This window comes from Rana temporaria, chromosome 9 (assembly GCF_905171775.1).
Source record: "Rana temporaria chromosome 9, aRanTem1.1, whole genome shotgun sequence".
In the NCBI taxonomy this organism is placed as follows: Eukaryota; Metazoa; Chordata; class Amphibia; order Anura; family Ranidae; genus Rana; species Rana temporaria.
The window spans coordinates 45,921,579-45,945,957 of record NC_053497.1 but is presented as its reverse complement, the minus strand read 5'-3'; the positions used below and the strand labels follow the sequence as shown (position 1 = coordinate 45,945,957).

Sequence of the window (24,379 nt, the reverse complement as noted above, 5' to 3'; positions counted from 1 at the left end):
TTGCTTTGTGCAAAACCATTGACCAGAAGTAGGCAAGTACACCCATGTTTGATGATGATTATTATTTATTTTTAATTTTTTTTTACCTTTTTACAATCACTGTAATGGATTGCTTGTTTAAACTCTAGTACATGTCTTTGCTGTATATGTACTTCACGTGTGTGTGTGTGTGTGTGTGTGTGTGTGCGTGTGTGTGTGTGTTTGTGTTATCTGTAAGTCGTCTTGTACCCAATCAACTGTTTAAACATTTTCGTCTGGTGTAGACACAGACTTTGCGAAAATTCAAAAATTCAGGTGAAGAAATTCCAACCATTTGACACTCTATACAAAAATATAAACATGTGCCCCATAGTTGCACATTACAGGGAAACAAAGGTGTATCTTGGTACATGTTTTGAGTAACATTTATTTGAAATACATTTTTCAGATTGAGCTGATGCACTGGCTACTGAAATGTAAGAATTTGTGAATGGCAGCAATGTGAACACATAGGCAGGCTTCTTACCAATTCCAGTGCAACTAAAGGCTGCCATACATGGCTTGATTTTTCTCCATGCCCATCCACACGGAACAGCTTGAATCTCTACTACCAGCCATTGCATTCAGCAGAGGCACCTGCAGCTGTCTAAATATAGTGGTGCTGAAGCCAGGTAGGATGCAGTCACTGCTTGGCCAATCGTTTTTTAAATCGACTTGTTGAGGCAGGTGGTGTTTGCAGGAATCCGCCAACATTTGAGCTGTCAGTGGGGCCTTAAAGTAGCAGGTTGCTGTTGTGGTTCTTTTGTTTTGTTGCGGCCTTGGCGTTAGATTCTGTTCCAGGTGTTTTGTGCTGCCGTTTGTCGATAGCTAAATGATAAGTGAATACTTAGGCCCCATTCACACCTGAGCATAGCGTTTTCAGACAGAAAGTCGCGCAATTTAACCGTGATTTTGCGGCGTCTAATGTTTTTTTGCCGTGATTTTGTACAGGTCAAAAGGTCACCAATGTAAAAAGCAGAAAAACGCCAAAATCTGCCTAAAAAAAAAAAAGTCCCAGAACTTGTTTGAGCTTCAGGCGTTTTGGAGCTTCTGGCTTCAGGCGTTTTGGAGTGGAGATGTGAACCATCTCTATAGAGAATAGTAGATTTTTTTTTTTCCCCTCCAGTGTTTTGTAGATTCAGGCTTCAAGCTACAAAACGCTCAGGTGTGAATGGGGTCTAAGTCTTATTAAAAATATAAACTAAATTGTTTGAATAGTAGCAGCACTGTAGGTCTTGTAAAAAGTGTTCCACAAGCTTGGTAATCAAAGATTTGTCTCCATCTTTTTACAGGCATTTACTGAAACACAGAAGAAGAGAGTACTCTCCTGGAAGCAGCAGGTTTTAAAACTGCTCCGGACATTTCCTCGCAAGGCGTTACTGGAAATGCAGGGGTACAGGCAACAGAAGGGGTGCAGGTGGGCTGTGTATGGAGGGACATGCAAGGCATGGGGAAGAAACAGGCTTCAGAATGGGTGCGGCTGAATTGTTGTAATGACTTAATGGCTACAACAGGCCAAACCTCAGTGAGGGTCATGGGTATTGGGCAGCAGTACTTTTACTCAGTCCTTTTGTTAAAACTCTACTCCGATTTCATTTATTTTGGAAAGCATAAGAACATGTCAAGTATTTAAATCTGACAATGTCCCACTGAAGAGATTAACACTTGATTTATTTTTTAAGCTGTCACACTTTTTGAGACCAAGTGACCTGAAATATAATATTTTTGCTAAAGGAGGAGTAAATTAAATTTTCTTAAATTTTAATGTTGAAATTTCCCCTTACTTTGGGAAGATTTCTCACATCCTGTTTTCTCTCTGGGACGGGAAGTGCAGTGGAGACAGACTAAAAAAAATCTGAACTGGCTTCTAAACCTATCCCTTCCTCATTCCATTTGCTTGTCATTCCACAATAAGGGGAAACAGTTGTATTTAGAATATTGTATCCATCAACCGTGTCTGGATTTATAGTACAGTTAAGGTCACATTCACATCTGCATTTTGTCCGGACCACATGTATCTGAGAAACGCAGCTGAGTGTCCCGGCGATTAGAAAACTATTTAAGTCATCAGCTTCTGGATCTGGGAGAATGGGCTCTCCATCTGAAAGTGTCAAGTCCTTTGCAACAGGTGGGGAATGTCGGACATGGATCTGTTGGCGCACAGATTAAGCGCCAAACTAGACATGATTTCTTATTTTTTTTTGCCAGGTCCAGCTACCCACGGACTTTTGCAGTGTGACAATGTCGTATGATCATTTCAGCCTTTTCTGTGCCATCCAGCCCCCCAGGTTCTTGCTCATTTGCTCTGCAGGATCAAGATGGAGGGCATTCCGGTGACTTTCATTGCATCCTATTGGCTCAAGAAGATGTGGTACTCGGACATGCTAGGAATCCTGGCTTGACGCATTGGGGTCTCTGTGGCTTGTCCAGGCCAAAGGGCCAGTGTTCCATCCTCCTGCTTTTTGGTCACTGGATTAAAGGATTGTTTTATTTCATTTTGGATAGCAAGGGAGGGTTATTACCCCTGTCAGTTTTTTGTCATCTGTGTTCCATTTTTCTGTGTTTCACTTTCTGTCCAATACCAAAATCAGAAGTGAGGGGAGATCCCTCCAAAGTTAGGGAATCCTGGGGTGTCACCAGGATCACCAGAACTACTGTCCCCAATGGAAGATTTCCCCTCTATTACTATTCTGATGTTAACCCAAAATTGGGATTTACTTTCACTTTTAAAGATACCGGTTAAGAGGACAGCTAAAGGGTGAATCTCCCAAACGGGAAGATAGACGGCAGTAAAAACGGGCAGGTGTTCTAATCCCTCTCCACTCTATCCAAAAAAAAAAAAAAGTTTGGTCTTTAGTTATTTTAAAGTCTAAGTTTGTAGAAAAGAAAGACCCCCTATGCAATTAAAGATCCAATAAATGGGTACATACCATGGCTCCTCCTGTTGGAAAAGGTGAAGGTCCTGGCATTCGAGACTCCATTTCTGGGGCCCCCTCCCGAAAAAGCACTAGCCACTAATTTACGGCAGGCCAGGCTGAATTTCACAATAATGTGCCCTTTAGCAACATCTCCCAGCTCCATCTTCGCTTTAACTTGGTAGTTCCAGCCCATTCAAACTCCAGTTGAAAACGCATTGTGCACAGCTAGAGAAGGAGACTGCGCAGAAGCAGAGTTTGCACGGCTTGGAGCAGCCTCTACTAAGCAAAGCCAGAGCCATGAAAGGAGACACTCCACTTGCTTGCATTTTTTGGGGCCTATAGAAAGGTCATGGGTGTGGGGATTATTGAAAAATTCAGCCCGCCCTGCAAACGGCAAGACAGAGAGGAACGAGAGGCCAGTGCTTTTCTCAAGAGAACCCCCAACAGCTGCATCTGTAATAGAGAGGCCTGTCGGAATTTCCAACAGTAGTAGTGTATTGTTCATTTAGCTTTAGAACTGCATAGGGGGTTTTCTAAAAATCTTCCTGAAAGGTGAACTTACTTTAACAGCATGGCTGTTAAAACCACAATACTGAGGACAGGGGCATTTCGGATTTGTTTATACCTAAATTTCTGTAGGCTGAAAGACTTCTCTTGTTGTCTGCTGTCGCACCTGGAAGACCTGTCTTGCTTGAGGAACTTTCATCTTGGAAAGTATTCTGTGGGACATATTTCTCCAGTCTAGTGTGGATCAGCATCTGGCTTTGAGTACCATCAAAGGACAAATCATTCTTTTTCAGACTTTTTGGCTTTTGATTCCTCAGGTGAAGGTCTTTGCTTGGGGCATAGGTTAGATGTATGACTAAGAAATATTTTTTTTTGACTTGCCAGTAAATTCTGTTTCTTGGAGTACCATATGGAGCACAAGTCCCCTAACCTCTGTTCTTGTGATCTCACTATTGCTTGCTACAAAAGTGAGGCTAGCGAGGAAGTGGGAGGGATTTTGTAGGTGGATGTTCCTGCAGCCCTTCTTTTTTGCCAGTGTCCAGTTGCCCCGAAAAGTAACAGCATAGAACCCAATTATAAAGATCCTGTGTCCAGTACTGTACTCCAAGAATCTGATTTTTGTCTGGCAAGTCAAAAATCATATTTTACTCTTGCATCTGTTCTGAGGCCTCTTTTATACATGGGTATCAAGGTGATGCATTCAGCCAAAGCCCCGAGGCACGAGTGTTCTCACTTGTGTTGGCTACTGCTGTCACCCAGTGTGTTGGTATGCTTTGTGTTAACATTGAATGTCTTTCTCTGCAGCTGGGCATTTGCATCAAACTCTCTCCCCATAGCTGGATCTGTGGGTGCCTCTGTAACACGAAGGGGTCAGCGCCCATTTCAGATGCCTCCTAGGGCTGTGCCACCTTCTCGGATTGGCGTAATGAGTCCTGGATCAATTGGGGGTGTCTCTCCTCGTCATTCACTTACCAGCCCGAGCACTGGGAGCCAGGGGCGGCAGGTCAGTGATTTTTCTGTACAATATTCTGCCAATTTTCAATGAAATACGAATTTGTAAATGTCTGCATTCATTTTCCTACAGAATCTCTGGTTTGCCAATCCAGGGGGTAGTAATAGTATGCCATGTCAAAGTCACAGCTCGGTGCAACGTACCCATTCACTGCCTGTACACACTTCTCCGCAGAGCATTCTCAAGTTTCCTCCTGGTAAGTTCCCCCCATATATATATTATCTCAGCTGGGTTTCTGCAGCCACCCAGTGTCATCAGTATCTTTCGTCTGAATCTTTTAATGCTTCAACGTAAAGTGGACACCACACAAATGTTAGACACGGTTACGAATATTCAGATCTCCAAGACCCCTTTCACACTGCCGACGCCCATAGCTTTGATGGTAAAATAGCTATTTTACCATCACATTTCGGCTGCTAGCGAGGCACTTTTAACCCCAGCTAGCGGCCGAAAAGGTTAATACCGCCGGTAATGCTCCGCTACAGCAGTACGTCAGCGCTGCCCATTGATTTCAATGGGCAGGAGCGCATTAGTAGCGGTGAGTTCACCGCTGCTAATGCGCTCCAAAGAAGTTGCTGACAGGACTTTTTCTGACGCCCTGCCAGCACTTTCACACTGGAGACAATAGAGCAACTGTTTTAGGGCAGATTGCAGGCGCTATTTTTTTTTTTTTTACGCTATAGCGCCTGCAATGTGAAAGGGGGTCTTAAAGATGTTCCGGCAAAGAAGATGGCAAGTACTGACCTCTCCTGCTGTCCATTGAAGAGGCTGTATCTTTTGTCTGTTCAGAAACTGACACTTCCAGGAGTGTTGATCTCCTGTTTCGATCACATCACTTGCTGACCCAGCATTGATGAAGTCAGCAGGAAGAACCACAAACCACGGCAGTGGACACAAGTGATTGTCTCTCCTAGGACTATCTGTTTCTGAACTGACTTCAGCCAGCAATTTCTAATAATCAGATTAGCATATGCAGATGGAAAGGTGCGTTTTTACGCTGTTCTTTTGTGGGTACAACCGTTTTATTTTTCTAACAGGTTACCCTCAAAATGAAGCCAAGTGTCAAATCATTGCTGAATGCTCAACTGTTCCAACAAGACATGACTGTTTTTAAAGGGGTGTTAAAGTCTGGAGGAAAAAAAAAGCTTCCCCCTTTCAAGTCAAGGGCATATTGTGCTAGTTAGCATCGCATACTAGTACATTATGAAAGACTTGGCTGTAAAAGGGTTCCTTACAGTGGCGTGCTGTCACCGCTGACAGGGCTTTCCCTCTTCACCTAGTCTTCCTTCTGGGTTCGTTGGAGCCAGCAGTTTGCATGGCTGAGTCGCAGTGATGTCACAAAGCCAATGTTCGCAGCACAGCGCTCAGAATGCATGGCATACTTATGCAATGTGTACCTCTTCTGTTGTATCACCCATTTAAAAAAAATGTAGAAGAAGAGACTTTAGATCTGTTTGTCCCCTTCAATGCTACAATGTAAGATTTGTAAGGTCATTTCCCATGATGCTCAACTGCACTGCAGAAGAGTGTATAAGCATCATGGGAAATGTAGTTCCAAAACATCTGGGATGCCAAGGTTTGACATCACTGGTCCTGTGTTCTTGGCTTGTGAGGGAAATATACTAATTAGCGCTCTGTAACCCTTACCTTCAGCAGAGATTTCCTTTATCAAGTGCTTGGGTACTGAGATTCCTTGTGTATTGAATCGTATTGTAAATGTACTGTCTGCCTTTTGCCTATGCAAACTGTTGGCTCTATATAAATCCTGTGTAATAATCCCATAAAGACTGTTTACATTTACCAGTCTTCTGGTTGATCATCTGACATCCTTCCTGTTAGGTGGTGGGAGGTCTTTAGTTTTGCACAAAACAGGGCACACTTAAAGTGGAGTTCCTCTGTAACATGCGCAGTAGGGAACCAGTAAGTGAAGCCCCAAGGCTTCATTTCCTGATTCCCTTTCCGAAGATGGCGGCGTCTCCACCTGAGAGCCGAGGGACAGATCGGCTTCAGGTGCCGACAAAGCGTGCGCCCAGGACAGGTAAGTGTCCATATATTAAAAGTCAACAGCTGCAGTATTTGTAGCTGCTGTCTTTTAATTATTTTTTTTGGGCGGAACTTGGCTTTAAGAACATGTGACCACTTTTCCTTGAGCAATATTGCAATCCTAAACTAGTGTGATGATGCACCCTCAAGGATTGTATCTTTACAGGTTCGGGTTTACATAAAGTGGTTTCAATTGCATAAAACGGCAGCACTGGATCTCTGAGCAGTCAGATTATGGGGTACAGCACTGGATACTGAGGCATATATCGCCGTGCAAGCTATTTTTTATTTTTTTATTTTAACCACTTAAGGACCGCCTCATGTACATATACGTCAGCAGAATGGCACAGGCAGGCACATCCACGTATATATACGTCCTCTGCTTGACGTGGGTCGGGGGTCCGATCAGGACCCCCCTCCCCCCCCCCCCGTACATGCGGCGGTCCCCGTGGCTTCAGGAGCGATCCGGGACGACGGCGCGGCTATTCGTTTATAGCCGCTCCGTCGCGATCGCTCCCCGGAGCTGAAGAACGGGGAGAGCCGTGTGTAAACACGGCTTCCCCGTGCTTCACTGTGTCGGCGCATCGATCACGTCATTCCTTTTATAGGGAAGACACGATCGATGACGTCATTCCTACAGCCACACCCCCCTACACTAGTAAACACATACACAGTGATCCCTAAATGTTACAGCCCCCCCTGTGTTTAACTCCCAAACTGCAACTGTCATTTTCACAATAAAGAATGCAATTTAAATGCATTTTTTGCTGTGAAAATGACAATTGTCCCAAAAATGTGTCAAAATTGTCCGAAGTGTCCGCCATAATGTCGCAGTCACGAAAAAATCGCTGATCGCCGCCATTAGTAGTAAAAAAAAAAAAAAAATGCAAAAAAACTATCCCCTATTTTGTAAACACTATAAATTTTGCGCAAACCAACCGATCAACGATTATTGCTATTTTTTTTTTTACCAAAAATAGGTAGAAGAATACGTATCGGCCTAAACTGAGGAAAAAAAAAAATTATATATGTTTTTGGGGGATATTTATTATAGCAAAAAGTAAAAAATATTGCATTTTTTTCAAAATTGTCGCTCCATTTTTGTTTATAGCGCAAAAAATAAAAACCGCAGAGGTGATCAAATACCACCAAAAGAAAGCTCTATTTGTGGGGAAAAAAAGATGCCAATTTTGTTTGGGAGCCACGTCGCACGACCGCGCAATTGTCTGTTAAAGCGACGCAGTCCCGAACTGTAAAAACCCCTTGGGTCTTTAGGCAGCATTTTGGTCCGGGGCTTAAGTGGTTAATAAATGCTTGGTAAATTGTTTTTATTTTCATCTTCTAGGTAAAATTTGGCTTTAGGTTTATCTTTCTTGTCCCACTTTTTCTAGTTTTGAAAGCTTCTCTATACACACCCCAAAACAGTTAAATTTTTTTATCAAGCCACTGCTGTCTCTTTAATAAAGCCTTATTCATGGGGGGGGGGGGGAAAGTGGCTGAGCCACGGTTTGACCATATCAAAGAGAGCATGCAGCTGCTAGTGGGACTTACACATGCCAAGTAGCAAAGCATCGCGGGTACAGCAAAAATTATACCCCATGTCGTGTTCGCCAGGCAATAACACTGGCAGACACAAACCATTCAAGTGAATGTGGCTGTGCCGCAACTGTGAGCCAAGCCACCATCTAAATGCCTGGCATCTGCTGTTCTACCACACTCTGACCCACCGTTGATCAATTTTCAGAGGGGTGGTAGAGAAGGCTGCCATTTGAATGAGGCCAAATGGTCGCCAAAGCTTATAGTTGTGACCTGTGACTCTTAAATAGTTTTACTTCCTCTTGTAACTGGTAGCTATCACATAATTATTAACATCTGTAAAGTATCTCTCATCCTTTTGTCTATGGATAGACTATGTGCCATTATGCACCTGCAGTGGTGGTGTTGTGGTTTCACTGACCGTGTACATATTTCTTTCCCACCACAGACTGCCAGGTTCCTGGGGCTGACTTGGAGATTAATCCCCGGCTGGAGTCCTTGTGCCTGAGTATGACAGAGCATGCATTGGAGGGTGAGACGCAAACTCCTTATCAGTGACATTCAGAGTTAAAGGCCAGGCTGCAAACTAGTAGTGAAAAGGCTTATTTATGCTGCAGTGCCTTTTTCACAGCGTTGTGTTGTTGATATTAATGTATGCCTAAGAGTAAAGTCCTATCCCCATCAAACAGAGCAGGTATTGCACATACCATAATGCCTATGCATATTATAAATGTGAAAGCTTGTGATGCACCACAGGTGTGGTAGTCTAGAATTAATGGAAGCCTATTGGCAGAGCTTTTTGTGTTTTGGCATGAGACATGTCGGCTAAAATTTGCCTTTCAGTTGGAATTCCTGCTTTATAAATTGGTGGTGAAGGAATGTGGCGTGTTCAACAGGGGCAAAACTATAGTGAGTAGATGTTGCCTTTAGTCCATAGAGCAGGGATGAGACACAGTTTATGGAACTGGTTCCTGTGTAAAGTGGCGTTTCCATCTTTGTGCTTAACAGGGGTGGGTGGCTCAGGATAATATTAGTTTACACTTCTCTGTTTAGAAAATCTCCTACATCTGTTTCAACTTTGTTTTAGCTGAAGTTGAAGAAAATTCCCAGTGTGAACTGTATTTTTTCACTTGCTATCTAAATAAGACCCTTTCTGTGTTTTTTTTAATTTGTTTCAATTGTATTTTTTGTTTCTTACAGAGGGAACAGACAAAACATCGACCATTTGACGTGTGCTTGGTAAACACTTCCCCCCCGAGGGGCACCATTTTGTATCCCTTCCCGTGACCTTGGCAAGGGAAGTGACAACGCCTTTTCCTCCGCCAGTTCCCCCCTAGGCCGTCACTACATCATCCACCCACTGCGTTCTAATACTCGTTTCAGCTATCATAACTTTTTAACTTTTGGTTTAATATCCAAATACACACAGCACTGCTAAGAGTTCATATTGAGGAAGGAGCTTTTTTTTTCTTTTTTTTTCTCTTGTTTACCCGAAAACCAAGACATGTAACACTGGGTGAGCTTAGTGAAGAGTCTGTGCTGGTGCACACCGCTTTACCCACCATGCACTTGGAAGGGTTACAGAGGCACAGAGCCCTGGTGGAGGTGAGCAGGAAGGAGCAAGCTCCTCTAGGACGTGCAAAAGCTGGACAGGCAAGGTGTGCCATTTCATTGTGGAGCCAGGCGCTCCAGAGAAGGAACCTCTGTCGGGCAAACACACTAAGCTAAGGAACAGCAATTGTTCCCACTACAAGGACTGGCATCTGTCAGACAGGACACTGCCCTGTGCAGTCACCAGCCCACCGATGAACAGAGGAGGGACGGCACAGCATAGACCTTGATAAAGTGTAGTAGCGCTAATATGCATGCTTGAGAGAAAATACATTTATCTATGAAGGTACCCAGAAGCCAGGGGTGTACTGTCTTTTCTCTTTGGAACTTTTGTACACAAGGGTTTTTCTTTTTTTACTTCTTACACGGGAGACCTAGCTTATGTTGGGTGTGTGGACAACTAAGAAAGCTGAAAGAAAATTACCCCTTTCTCCTCAGGTTGTCCTGCCTAGGAGATGGCATCTATATTCGTGGCTTTCTTCTTTGTGCCAATTATTTTGGAGATCTTTTTGTGATCCACCTGTTCTGGCAGAAAGGAAGTGAAGGAAAGTTTTTTTTTTCCTGTGCTTCTGTCAGTCTACTGCCCAACATGGTACATCCTCCTCTGGCTCTTGCTTGCACAATACCAGGGTTCGTAGGCCTTGTATAAACGTACCCGGTGTTGTGTGTGTGTGTGTGTGTGTGTGTGTTTTTTATTATTATTTCCTCCACTTTCTTTACCTAGCAATGAAGAAGCCAGTAAGATAAACTGAGGCCACAGCATCGGTCCTTGCCAAGTCCAGGATCGGGCAAGAATCAAATGTTTCACTGGCCAGTTTTGTTGGTTGGCTAAGTGCACTTCATCAGCCCTGGTGGCTGGAGAGCATTTAGCAGACATTGGGAACATTGGATGGTTACCTAAGCAGAACAAGGTCTCTCACATAATCCTGATCTGTATGTTTTAGTTCAGGCTAGGTGCATCTCTGCTTTGGTGGAAGGATGTTGCTCTGTTATATGGGCAATGGCCACTGGTGGAATGTGGACTTGCAGCCTCGTTTTCAATAAACCTGCAGTTGAGTTTCTGTAGATGACGACATTTATCTGTTCCTGTCGCATTAACTGGACGTTATTTTTGTGATATGCATGTTACTTTGTATTGATATTACTGAACAGAGCTAACTGGACTTCACAGATGGCTGTGGTGTAGACAGGCACTTGGTTTTGGTGCAGACCATCTGTCACTAGGACCATTGACTTGTTTTTGGCAGTGATGCCACGCTGATGTCTGCACTACATTAGCACAACCGATGATGTTCACTAAACTCTTATCGGCTAGCCAGCAGTGTTCACCAAGCTGAATATGCATTGAAAAGACCTGTGTGTAAAGGGGAAGATTGTGTCTAGGGATTCTGAATGCAAAGGGATGCAGCACCACTGCTGTAGCAACTGCCCCAGAAGTAGTATGCAGGCTGGGAGTTGTAGTGCCAGCTGCCATCAAAGGCTTCTCTAAATAGTATTGATGTAGCTTGACAGATTCTTCTCTCTGCATCCAGGTTGTATCCAAGCTTTGAACATTCAAATATACCTTGCAGCATGGATATATATAAAAAAATAACTATTTCCAACTCTTTTCTTTGCAACTCTTCTGTGACTGTCATCCTCTTCCTAGCTTAATTTCTTAAAGTTAACTTGCACATATTAAGGCCTGTGTGGATAGGCTTTTGTTCACTTCAAATGCTTTCTCATACACGCCTATATAGGATGACAAAACCTGCTTGAAGCAGATCAAATGCAGGCCAGCTGCACCTGTCAGTGAATTCTGAATGATCTCAGAAGCATCTCTAGCAGATTCCATTAACGCAGGCCTTTACAACCTCATTGTGCACTCTCATTTATATCTGGCAACAACTATAATACAAGGCCCTGAACAATTGGATATGGATTGCTTATTTGTTCTCATTGCATACATTTTGGTAAATTTAAAGGAGACGGCATGATCTGATATGTATGGTTATCCTTAATATGTCACAGGCCCATAACAAGCATGCAGCAGTGAAGTTTAGTGCTTCCAACCTGCATACTTTTCCCGATCTATGGCTAATTCAGTTCTGAAGCATGGATTAGGATGAGAGTCCCTGAGCTTGTACTTTTAAATGAACACGTGGACTCATATTGCTATTCTTACAGTTCTTATTTAATGCCAAATACACACAAGCACAATACACCCAGCACTTGTGTTCCATGACTTGACCTGTCCTGGTTATGTAATGTCTTTCCCAGACAGAGAGGGGTAGAGGACCTGGGTTGAATTGGCTTTTCTGTTGCTGCCCAGAGTGTTCTCTGAATGCTCAGTTAGGTGATCTTCGATAGGTACTCCTGTGGATTTTGCAGTTTGGCCAAGTAAAGCTTTTAGGACCAGACATTGAGGAGTGTTCAGTGAATGTTAGAAATGGTCTGAGGGCTGCGTTTTGATGGCTTTGTGGAGCTTGTTTTGTAGATTAGTAGCTTCAACTACTGAATTCTGGTATTCTGTTTGAGGAACTTTTTTTGTGTGTTTTTTTTTTTATTTAAATTGTCGGATGCAAGTTCATTGACCACTGCAAAAAGGACAGTGGTTGTGGATGGTGAGGACCTGCAAGGAAGGGTGCCAGGTGATAGTGGGTTTTCATCTTTTCTTAGAGATCCCCTTAGGGTATGGTAGAACATACAATTTTATCTACACGAACATGAAATTAATAGAGTTTATGGTTGGTCAGCTCTATATAAACTAGATAACCGCCTCCTCTTATCTAATGTGCTTCACAACCCATGTATGTAATCCTTGCTTTTGGCTCTGTTTGGCCGTCACCTGCCTCCTCTGTCAACGATGGACTTGGAACTGCCCCTGTACCCACACGCAGCGCGTAAAGGTCAGGAGCTGGGCAAAGCCTGCCAAGACCGCCTTGTGGCCACCTTCTCCAAAGTATTTTCAGAATAGCGCTAACTATTTATTTCTAACATAGAAACACAGCTCCTTTTCTGATAGAAAACAAAATTGTTATTTTAGATACATTTTATTATGAATAACTTTTGTTATGACTATGGCTGGTAACCATGAGTACAAAATTATTAAAAGAAAATATAAAAATAACTGTGTGTCCTTGTCCGTCTGCTTTATTTTGCATTTTGGATAATCATGGTAAGTTTTCACTTCTGTCTTTCTCATCCATTGAGGGACACAGGAAGTCTTTTGGCCTTCGGGCTGTATTGATTCCTGCCTAAAGAAGGATTGGATGCTAGATTTTTTTTTTTTTTCAGTACTGTTCTATATATCAGGGGTCAGCAACCTCCGGGCCGTGAACCAGTACCGGTCCGTGGCCTGTTGTCAAGCGGGCCGCCATCGGAGCAGGAGGTAAGCCCTGTCACGGACCGCAGTATAGTTAGCAGCCTGTATGTATTCAGCCATTTCTCCCGAACGGCCGACAATGTCAGCCTATTAGCAAGGCAGGGGGCGGGACGGCTACAGATCGTGACAGAGAGCGAGAGCTGCCAAACTTATATTATCAAGCGGGCGATTGCCCACTTGTTATTATGAAGAGTCTCTCGCTCTCTGTCACGATCTGCAGCTGTCCCGCCCCCTGCCTTGCTAATAGGCTGACATTGTCGGCCGCTCGGGAGAAATGGCAGAATACATACAGGCTGCTAACTATACTGCGGTCCGTGACAGGGCTCACCTCTTGCTGAAGCATGAGAAAATAGACATAGGCTGCAGGGAAGGCAGCGATTAAAATTGGCACTATGCAGGGAGTACTGTGATTTGGGGGGGGGGGGGTATAACTGCAGGGAGGACTGTGATTGGAGGGGGGAAGGGGGTGCATGACTGCAGGGAGGACTATGATTGGGGTAGGGGGGGGGTGCATTAATGCAGGGCGGACTGTGATTGGGGTCATGACTGCAGGGAGGACTGTGATGGGGTGAGGGTCATAACCACAGGGAGGACTGTGATGGGGGGGCCATTGCTGAAGGGAGGACTGTGATGGGGGGCCATGACTGCAAAAGGGCACTGCGATATAAAAGGGAGTGTAATCCTTACAGTGCAGGCCCCTTTATATTACAGTGCTCCTTTACAGTGCAGGGTGGGTTGTAACACTCCGCAAACCAACCGCCTTCCTTATGACGCCAAACCCCCCCCACCGGGCCCTAAAAAAGTGGCTACACCAAAAGCGGTCCCCGGTGCCACAAAGGTTGGGGACCACTGATATAGATATATAGAGAGATAGATATATATAGAGAGAGAGAGGATTATTTTCAATTGCAGCTTTCTGCCAAGATCGTCCTCTGGCCTGGCATTTGTAATATGACATTCAGACCCCATTGGACTGGTTGTTTGGTGCTAGAAAAAGTGGCTTTTGGGCACTCTGTTTCACTTTGGGCTCTTTCCATTTGCCGTTCTGCAAAAAGTTTGCTGTGAATTTTCTGCTAGGTCCAGAGTTGTTGCCATTGCCTTTAGTGCTTGATCTGTCGCTGAAGACCTGTGCCATGCTGTTGAAGGCTTTAACACTCGAGGACCGATTGCTGAAATCTGAGTTTTGTGTTATGCACCCTCTGTGCTTTTTCCCACCATACAGTGTTGAGGAAGCATTTCCTGCTGATTTTTGAAGAGAAAAAAGAACTTTGATTTCTGATCCTTTTTTGCTGCCCACTTTGGTCATTTCCAGCTGTCTGACCCTCACCTGCTATTAGCTGTTCAGGATTTGTGAGTACCAGAGGACTTTTAACCCTGGGCTTATTTATTGCCTTGCTGCCATGCAGTTGCAACATTTCCAATCCCATGCAGGGGTCGGGGACAGTCCTGCTGTACCATGTGCCCTTGGCTCACATTGCACTAACAGTTCTGGACCTGGTTGCATGTCCTCATCTTTCAGCACATCAGAGCTATCCAGTACTAGCTCTGCTATATTCGTGGTATCCCTATTGTATGGGATATTTACAGTGCCTTGAAAAAGGATTCCACATTTTGTCATGTTACAACCAAAAACGTAAGTGGATTTTATTAGGATTTTATGTGATGGACCAACACAAAGTGGCACATAATTATGAAGTGGAAGGAAAATGATAAATGGTTTTCAAACTTTCACTGCAATTACAACTACAAGTCATTTTGGAAATGTCTCTACCAGCTTTGCACGTCTAGAGAATTTTTGTCTATTCTTTGAAAATTAGTTCAAGCTCTGTCAGATTGGATGGAGAGCGCCTGTGAACAGCAATTTTCAAGTCCTGCCACAGATTCTCAATTAGATTTAAGGTCTGAACTTTGACTGGGCCATTCTAACACATGAATATGCTTTGATACAGGGTGGAATTGATTTAAATCAAGTCTATTTTTAAATGGCTAGTAAAAAGGCTTGATTTAAATTAACTTTATTTAAATGATAATTTTTAAAGAGCAACTGCCATTGCTGTCCCACAGCAGCAGCTCCTCCTCTGACCCGCTGTTGACTCACCGACAGCCCCAATGGGATGGCTGGTGATGCGGCAGTGACACAACTGAGGAACGTGGTGGCAGCAGCTGATAGGTTGCCCGCTAACAGGTGCTGCCATGGATCTGAAATGACAGGTGCCCTTTAAATGTAAATACTTATTCTTGCTGGTAGTTAGAATCTTTAATATTTGCAAATAAAATTAAGGTTTCCTAGTTAGAATAATAACCCTTTCATGACTAAGCCCATTTTTGACATTTGGTGGTTACAAGTTAAAATTCGTATTTTTTGCTAGAAAATTACTTAGAACCCCCAAACATTAAATACATTTTTAGCAGAGAATCTAGAGAATAAAATGGCAATTGTTGCAATATTTTATGTCGTGCGGATTTGTGCAGCGGTGTTTTTTTAACTACTTGAGGCCCGCGCTATAGCCGAATGACGGCTTCAGCACGGACCTGAAAATCCACCAGGACGTCAATTGACCTCCGCCCCTTTCCTTGTTTCCCGAGCGCACAGCGGGGAAATTCTGTGCTGGCAGTGTCCCTTGGACACAGCCAATCACAGATCGCCGTGAACGGCCAATCGGAGTGTCCGTTTGGTATGCGATCTGTGCGGCCAATGAGAGATGATCTCAAATGTAAACATACGAGATCATCTCTCATTACCGGCTCACACAGAGACAGCGTCCTGTCAGGGAGAGAGGAGACCGATCTGTGTCCCTTGTACATAGGGACACAGATCGGTCACCTCCTCCAGTCAGTCCCCTTCCCCCACAGTTAGAACACTATTCAGGGTACACATTTAACCCCCTCCTCACCCCCTAGTGTTAACCCATTCAATGCCAGTCACATTTATACAGTAGTGCATATTTATAGCACTGATCGCACCCGTGCATGCTCCAGAGTCCTGAATCTGTGTCCATTCACACAAAATGCAGGACTCTGTGCCGTGTAATTGGATTTGATTGACAGCGGTGGGAGCCAATGGCTGCGCTGCTATCAATCTATCCAATCAGGACACGAGGGACCAGCTAGAGCTGGTATGCTCAATCCTGGCCAAAGAATGACAGCGTTCAGGTAAGTTAAACGAGGGGCTGCAGCACCATAGAAGGTTTTTCACCTTAATGTATAGAGTGCATTAAGCTGAAAAACCATGACCTTTAAGTTATTTTGAGAGGACAGTAAATTTACTTTACTTTTAGTGTTATCACAAAGATATAAAATATTTACAAAAATGTGAGAGGTGTACTACTTTTTTTTTTATGTGTGTGTGTGTGTGTGTATATATGTATTTGTGTGTGTGTATATGTGTGTGTGTGTATATGTATATATATATATATATATATATATATATATATATATATATATATATATATATATATAATAATCTCGTGTGTTAGTGTGTGTGTGTGTGTGTGTTTGTAGAATTTTGAAGAAAATAAATGTTAATACATTTTGTAATATGGCTGTAACATAACAATGTGGAAAATGCGAAGCGCTGTGAATACTTTTTGAATGCACTGTACAGCCGGTGCTGCTGTGTTATGCTTGGAGTGCGGTTCGAGTCACTGTTGACAATCGGGAGCAGCATAAGGGCTTATCACTGTAACAGCCAATCGCAGTGATCACATGATCAGGAAGCTTGCCTCCTGGCATTAAAAATAAGTTACAGCACCAATAGGAGATCCCAGTGACGCCACCCACACAGCTGGCTGTGCAGGGAGGTGATGAGACCGATTTCTCTTTCGGTTGCATACCTGACATATGTTCTGGTCTGCTACTGTTTTCAGGAATGTTCGTATAAATAGGTCTCTTTTTTTTTTTTTTTCATAGGGTGGTTTCTACTGTATGAATGAATGATTTTTTTTTTTGTACTTGCTTTTAAACCGCAGCAATGGGATAAAACCTTGTAGCATTTCTCCCTTTTTTTTTCCCCATTTGCAGTTTGCCCTTGACCTTGCCAGATGTTTAGTCTGCATGAGGGCCCCCCCCCCCCAAACCATAGATTCAATACCAGACCCTTCAAGTCTGGTATGGGTTTTAACTGCTTGCCAACTGCCCCATGTACATATACTGTGGGGTGGTGGCTCCTACAGGCAGCTATGTTATTCTGCACTTCCAGGTCTGCGGCGGGCTGCCGGCAACCCACCTCGTCTGCGATTTGACACAGCAGGAGCAAATCAGTGGGTTAGATGGACCCGATGTCCACCGGGATCCATTGATCGTTTCCAACAGAGGCAGAACTGCGGTCTGCCTATGTATTAAGGCCGATCGCTGTTCTGTGACAAAGAAAGACCAAGATCCTTTGTTTCTGCTAAGCAGGAACACAAATATCTGTCTTTCTACAGTACAGGCACCCCCCCCCCCCCCCCTCACACACAGTTAGCAAGCGCTCCCTAGGGACACATTTAACCCTTTGATCACCCCTGATGTTAACCCCTTCCCTGTCAGTGTCATTAGTACAGTGACCGTAAATATTTTTTTAGCACTGATCACTGTATTGGTGCCCCAGGTCCTCCAAAAAGTGTCACTTGGTATGAAATGTCACAGTCTCGCTAGAAGTTGCGGTTGTCCGCCATCACTATGTAAATATAAATAAATTATAATAAATATATGCCATAGTTTGTGGACGCTATAACTTTTGCACAAACCAATCAATATACACTTATTGGAATTTTTTTTTACAAAAACTATGTAGCAGAATACATATTGGCCTAAACGGATGAAGTTAGATTTTATTGAATGTGTTTTATAGCAGAAAGTCAAAATTATTTCTCTTATCGTCCATGGACGGACACCGCCTTCACAAGTCTTGACATATAGGTTATGTTCCTGTTCATAGGAGAGGACTAGGCAGAACATGTTAGATATTTATATACATGTTACTTTTAACAGAGACATAACCCTCCTCCCTGCAGCATGCAGCCTCAGTTTTTTTTCTGCCTAGCAGAGAAGGACGTGGCTCCCTTTGGGCCCAGCGCCCTGAAGAAATTTTTTATTTTATTTGAGATTCTTCTATCAGCTGCCGGCTGGGTGATAGGCTGGATATATAGATCCTTGTAGTCTCCTTAGTCCGGCCAGCGAGCGTGAGCACACCTTTGCTAAGGGCTGGGTCTATCACGACATGCCTCATGACTCCTGGGGTGGCCGGTGGGCTTGTTGCTCCAGGGTCCACACATGACTGAGCTGTTGTGCTGTCTCAATCACAGTGGACCGGACCGACAGCTACTCCAACGCGGTTGTATGCCTGTCAGTAATGCGCCAGTGGGTCCTTGCATGGACTGGTAAGTACAGTCCTTCCTGCCTCGGTGGGTCAGAACGGCTGGGGTTTGTGGGTTCTCCTATCCTCCCTTTCCCTGCTGTCACATTTTCCTCTGCTGCTCTACTCGCTACTACCGGGGTAGACCTGTGGGGGGGCTCCGTTTCCCACTGGGGGACTGTGGGGTGTCTGGGCCCGTGTTTAACTGTGGGGGTGTGCTTTGCCTCAGAGGGAAGCCCCATTCGGTCTTATCCACATCACAGCGTTTAACCGCCATTTTGGCGGCGCCAACGCCATTTTTTTGCAGTCTGCTGTTTTGAATGGGATTTCCAATTGGCGGCCATTTTGTTGTGGTCGCGCTATGGCGCAGCTGTTATTGCGGTCGCGCCCTGTTATCTGTGAGGCGTCTGGCGGACATTTTGTGGGGGGTTTTGGCCTCTAGTGTTGGCTTCTGAACGGCGCGCAGCACAATTCTCCTCAGATCGGTTCCTCAGTTTTTCCTCACAGCTTTTGCTTAACATCACACGCTGTGTACGGAGGGCAGGCAGCGGCGCTGAACAGTCTCTTGCTGGGTTGGTGAGTCCCCTGGGTAACCCCCCGGGCAGCGCAGCAAGGAGGCTGGACTTTCAGGTTTTCGATAGGTCCCTGAGAGCTGTCTATATGGAGTCAGTGTCTGGTCCTTCTTCCCCAAACAAACCAGAGGTGGCAACCGGTGCCCCTGCACCTGCGGTTCCCATGGACACTTTGTCGGCAGTCCTGGAAACATTTGTTGCCAGGTTGGAAGCGGCATGCGGGCGTAAGGGGGGTACAAAGTGCCCCCTCCCCACCATCTCCTGTGGAATGCTCTGACTCTAACCCAGGTACGGCTGCGGCGCAGGACCCCAGGTCTGGGTTGTCAGAGGATGTGGACCAGGACCTTCCTTGTGAGGAAGACCCCTAGCCTGGGTCAGTGCAGGACAGGTTTTTAGTGCTCTTATCAGTGCTGTGAGGGACTCCCTTAAGCTGATGGTGCAGCTGAGGCATCCACTGAGGGCTCAGTCTTTTTGGGTTGCACAAGTCGGACCGCTCTGTGAAGGTTTTTTTATGTGTCCTTTTTTGACAAGTTCATTGATAAGGAATGGGAAAAGCTGCAGAAGTCCTTTGTGGTTCCTCAGCGCCTGGCGGTCCGTTACCCTTTTGGGGACAGCCTTTTGAAAAAAATGGGCTTCTCCTCCAGTAGTGGACCCCCCCGGTTGCCCGATTAAAGAAGGTCACCACTCTCCCTATAGAGGGGACCCCTGCTTTTAACCAGTTCCCGACCCGCTCATGTACATATACGTCAGCAGAATGGCACGGACAGGCACATCAACGTACCTGTACGTGCCCTGCTTGACGGGGGTCGGGGGTCCGATCGGGACCCCCCCCGGTACATGGCGCGGGTCGGTAATCTTCAGGAGCGATCCGGGATGTGGGGGCGGCGGTTCGTTTTTGTCCGCCCCCTCCGGATCGCTCCCCAGCCAATCAGCTTCCTCCCCCGCCCTCCTCTGCCTGCATTGTAAACACAGGCAGAGGAGGAAGTGATGTCACCGCTCCTCCCGCCGGTATATTCGTCCGGCGGAGGAGCGGAGACATCACACAGTGAGTACACAAGCACTACACTGACACCTGTACACATAGGCTTACGATCCCCCCCCCGGTCACCCCCCGATCACCCCCACCAGCCCCCCCCCTGTCACACTGTCACTAAATTGCAGTGATCATTTACTGATCACTGCATTTAGTTTCAGTGTGACAGGCAGTTAGTGTCAGGCAGTTAGTGTTAGGTCCAGGATAGCCCCCTACCCCCCCCAATAAAGGTTTTAACCCCTTGATCACCCCCTATTTAACCCTTTCACCCCCCTTTTGCCAGCGTCACTAAGCGATCGTTTTTCTGATCGCTGTATTAGTGTCGCTCATGCCACTAGGTAGCTAGTTTTTTTTTGAGGTTCGCCGCCATGTTTTTATAGCGTTAGAAAATTTATGGGGGTACCTAACGCTATAAAAACATGGCGGCGAACCTCAAAAAAAAATAGCTACCTAGCGGCACGAGCGACACTAATACAGCGATCAGAAAAACGATCGCTTAGTGACGCTGGCAAAAGGGGGGTGAAAGGGTTAACTAGGGGGTGATCAAGGGGTTAAAAGTGTTAGGTCCAGGGTAGCCCCCTACCCCCCCCCAATAAAGGTTTTAACCCCTTGATCACCCCCTAGTTAACCCTTTCACCCCCCTTTTGCCAGCGTCACTAAGCAATCGTTTTTCTGATCGCTGTATTAGTGTCGCTCGTGCCACTAGGTAGCTAGTTTTTTTTTGAGGTTCGCCGCCATGTTTTTATAGCGTTAGAAAATTTATGGGGGTACCTAACGCTATAAAAACATGGCGGCGAACCTCAAAAAAAACTAGCTACCTAGTGGCACGAGCGACACTAATACAGCGATCAGAAAAACAATCGCTTAGTGACGCTGGCAAAAGGGGGGTGAAAGGGTTAACTAGGGGGTGATCAAGGGGTTAAAAGTGTTAGGTCCAGGGTAGCCCCCTACCCCCCCCCCCCCCCAATAAAGGTTTTAACCCCTTGATCACCCCCTAGTTAACCCTTTCACCCCCCTTTTGCCAGCGTCACTAAGCGATCGTTTTTCTGATCGCTGTACTAGTGTCGCTCGTGCCACTAGGTAGCTAGTTTTTTTTGAGATTCGCCGCCATGTTTTTATAGCGTTAGAAAATTTATGGGGGTACCTAACGCTATAAAAACATGGCGGCGAACCTCAAAAAAAACTAGCTACCTAGCGGCACGAGCGACACTAATACAGCGATCAGAAAAACGATCGCTTAGTGACGCTGGCAAAAGGGGGGTGAAAGGGTTAACTAGGGGGTGATCAAGGGGTTAAAACCTTTATTGGGGGGGGGGTAGGGGGCTACCCTGGACCTAACACTTTTAACCCCTTGATCACCCCCTAGTTAACCCTTTCACCCCCCTTTTGCCAGCGTCACTAAGCGATCGTTTTTCTGATCGCTGTATTAGTGTCGCTGGTGCCGCTAGGTAGCTAGTTATTTTTTGAGGTTCGCCCGCCAGGTTTTTATAGCGTTAGGTACCTCCATACATTTTCTAATAAAGGTTTTAACCCCTGATTGCCCCTAGAGTTAACCCTTTCACCCCCCTATTGCCAGCGTCACTAAGCGATCGTTTTTCTGATCGCTGTATTAGTGCCGCTGGTGCCGCTAGGTAGCTAGTTATTTTTTGAGGTTCGCCCGCCAGGTTTTTATAGTGTTAGGTACCCCCATACATTTTCTAATAAAGGTTTTAACCCCTGATTGCCCCTAGAGTTAACCCTTTCACCCCCTATTGCCAGCGTCACTAAGCGATCGTTTTTCTGATCGCTGTATTAGTGTCGCTGGTGCCGCTAGGTAGCTAGTTATTTTTTGAGGTTCGCCCACCAGGTTTTTATAGCGTTAGGTACCCCCATACATTTTCTAATATAGGTTTTAACCCCTGATTGCCCCTAGAGTTAACCCTTTTACCCCCTATTACCAGCGTCACTAAGCAATCATTTTTCTGATCGCTGTATTAGTGCCGCTAGGTAGCTAGTTATTTTTTGAGGTTCGCCCGCTAGGTTTTTATAGCGTTAGGTACCCCCATACATTTTCTAATAAAGGTTTTAACCCCTGATTGCCCCTAGAGTTAACCCTTTCACCCCCCTATTGCCAGCGTCACTAAGCGATCGTTTTTCTGATCGCTGTATTAGTGTCGCTGGTGCCGCTAGGTAGCTAGTTAGTGCCAGTAACGCTTACACCCACGCGCAAAGCATACTCACCCCATATGTGGAATTACACCCCAAAATACATTCTGCTGCTTCTCCTGAGTACGGGGCTACCACATGTGTGAGACTTTTTGGGAGCCTAGCCGCGTACGGGACCCCAAAAACCAATCACCGCCTTCAGGCTTTCTAAGGGTGTAAATTTTTGATTTCACTCCTCACTACCTATCACAGTTTCGAAGGCCATAAAATGCCAAAATAGCACAAAAAAACCCCAAATGACCCCATTTTGGAAAGTAGACACCCCAAGCTATTTTCTGAGAGGGATGTCGAGTCCATGGAATATTTTATATTTTGACACAAGTTGCGGGAATATGATAAACTGATTTTTTTTTTGCACAAAGTTGTCACTAAATGATATATTGCTCACACATGCCATGGTTATATGTGGAATTGCACCCCAAAATACATTCTGCTGCTTCTCCTGAGTACGGAGATACCACATGTGTGGGACTTTTTGGGAGCCTAGCCGCGTACGGGGCCCCGAAACCAATCACCACCTTCAAGATTTCTAAGGGCATACATTTTTAATTTCACTCCTCACTACCTATCATAGTTTTGAAGGCCATAAAATGCCAAGATGGCACACAACCCCCCCAAATGACCCCATTTTGGAAAGAAGACACCCCAAGCTATTTGCTGAGAGGCATGTTAAGTCCATGGAATATTTAATTTTTTTGCCCCAAGTGATTGAATATTGACCAAAAAATAAAAAATAAAAAAAATTACAAAACGTTGTCACTAAATGATATATTTCTCACACATGCCATGGTTATATGTGGAATTGCACCCCAAAATACATTCTGCTGCTTCTCCTGAGTACGGAGATACCACATGTGTGGGACTTTTTGGGAGCCTAGCCAAGTACGGGACCCCAAAAACCAATCACCGCCTTCAAGATTTGTGTGAGTGAAATCAAAAATTTATGTCCTTAGAAATCTTGAAGGTGGTGATTGGTTTTCGGGGTCCCGTACGCGGCTAAGCTCCCAAAAAGTCCCACACATGTGGTATCCCCGTACTCAGGAGAAGCAGCAGAATGTATTTTGGGGTGCAATACCACATATAACCATGGCATGTGTGAGAAATATATCATTTAGTGACAACGTTTTGTAATTAATTTTTTATTTATTTTTTTGGTCAATATTCAATCACTTGGGGCAAAAAAATTAAATATTCCATGGACTTAACATGCCTCTCAGCAAATAGCTTGGGGTGTCTTCTTTCCAAAATGGGGTCATTTGGGGGGGTTGTGTGCCATCTTGGCATTGTATGGCCTTCAAAACTATGATAGGTAGTGAGGAGTGAAATCAAAAATTTATGTCCTTAGAAATCTTGAAGGTGGTGATTGGTTTTCGGGGTCCCGTACGCGGCTAGGCTCCCAAAAAGTCCCACACATGTGGTATCCCCGTACTCAGGAGAAGCAGCAGAATGTATTTTGGGGTGCAATTCCACATATAACCATGGCATGTGTGAGAAATATATCATTTAGTGACAACTTTGTGCAAAAAAAATCAGTTTGTCATATTCCCGCAACTTGTGTCAAAATATAAAATATTCCATGGACTCGACATGCCTCTCAGCAAATAGCTTGGGGTGTCTACTTTCCAAAATGGGGTCATTTGGGGGGGTTTTGTGCTATTTTGGCATTTTATGGCCTTCGAAACTGTGATAGGTAGTGAGGAGTGAAATCAAAAATTTGCGCCCTTAGAAATGCTGAAGGCGGTGCTTGGTTTTCGGGGTCCCGTACGTGGCTAGGCTCCCAAAAAGTCCCACACAAGTGGTATCCCCGTACTCAGAAGAAGCAGCAGAATGTATTTTGGGGTGCAATTCCACATATAACCATGGCATGTGTGAGCAATATATCATTTAGTGACAACTTTTTGTAATTTATTTTTTATTTTTATTTTTTTGTCATTATTCAATCACTTGGGACAAAAAAAAAAAAATATTTAATGGACTCAACATGCCTCTCAGCAGTTTCCCTGGGGTGTCTACTTTCCAAAATGGGGTCATTTGGGGGGGTTTTGTACTGCCTTGCCATTTTAGCACCTCAAGAAATGAGATAGGCAGTCATAAAATAAAAGTTGTGTAAATTCCAGAAAATGTACCCTAGTTTGAAGACGCTATAACTTTTGCGAAAAACAATAAATATACGCTTATTGCGATTTTTTTTACAAAAGACATGTGGCTGAATACATTTTGGCCTA

At 44.7% G+C, this 24,379-nt stretch overlaps 1 protein-coding gene across 2 annotated transcripts in view; it reads left to right on the top strand.

The window, feature by feature from the left end:
• The window catches only part of SAMD4B (sterile alpha motif domain containing 4B), a 60,725-nt gene extending 47,966 nt beyond the window's left edge, over positions 1-12,759 (top strand). Inside the window, exons 9-13 of one of the 2 annotated variants that reach the window (XM_040323371.1) lie at positions 1,311-1,411; positions 4,248-4,446; positions 4,528-4,651; positions 8,483-8,566; positions 9,235-12,759. In XM_040323371.1, coding sequence (XP_040179305.1) covers positions 1,311-1,411; positions 4,248-4,446; positions 4,528-4,651; positions 8,483-8,566; positions 9,235-9,263 — 537 coding nt within the window. In that variant the 3' untranslated portion in view covers positions 9,264-12,759. Of the gene's footprint in view, positions 1-1,310; positions 1,436-4,247; positions 4,447-4,527; positions 4,652-8,482; positions 8,567-9,234 lie in introns of both variants that reach the window. The other variant, XM_040323370.1, reaches the window with a different exon arrangement.
• The last annotated feature ends 11,620 nt before the right edge of the window (positions 12,760-24,379 follow it).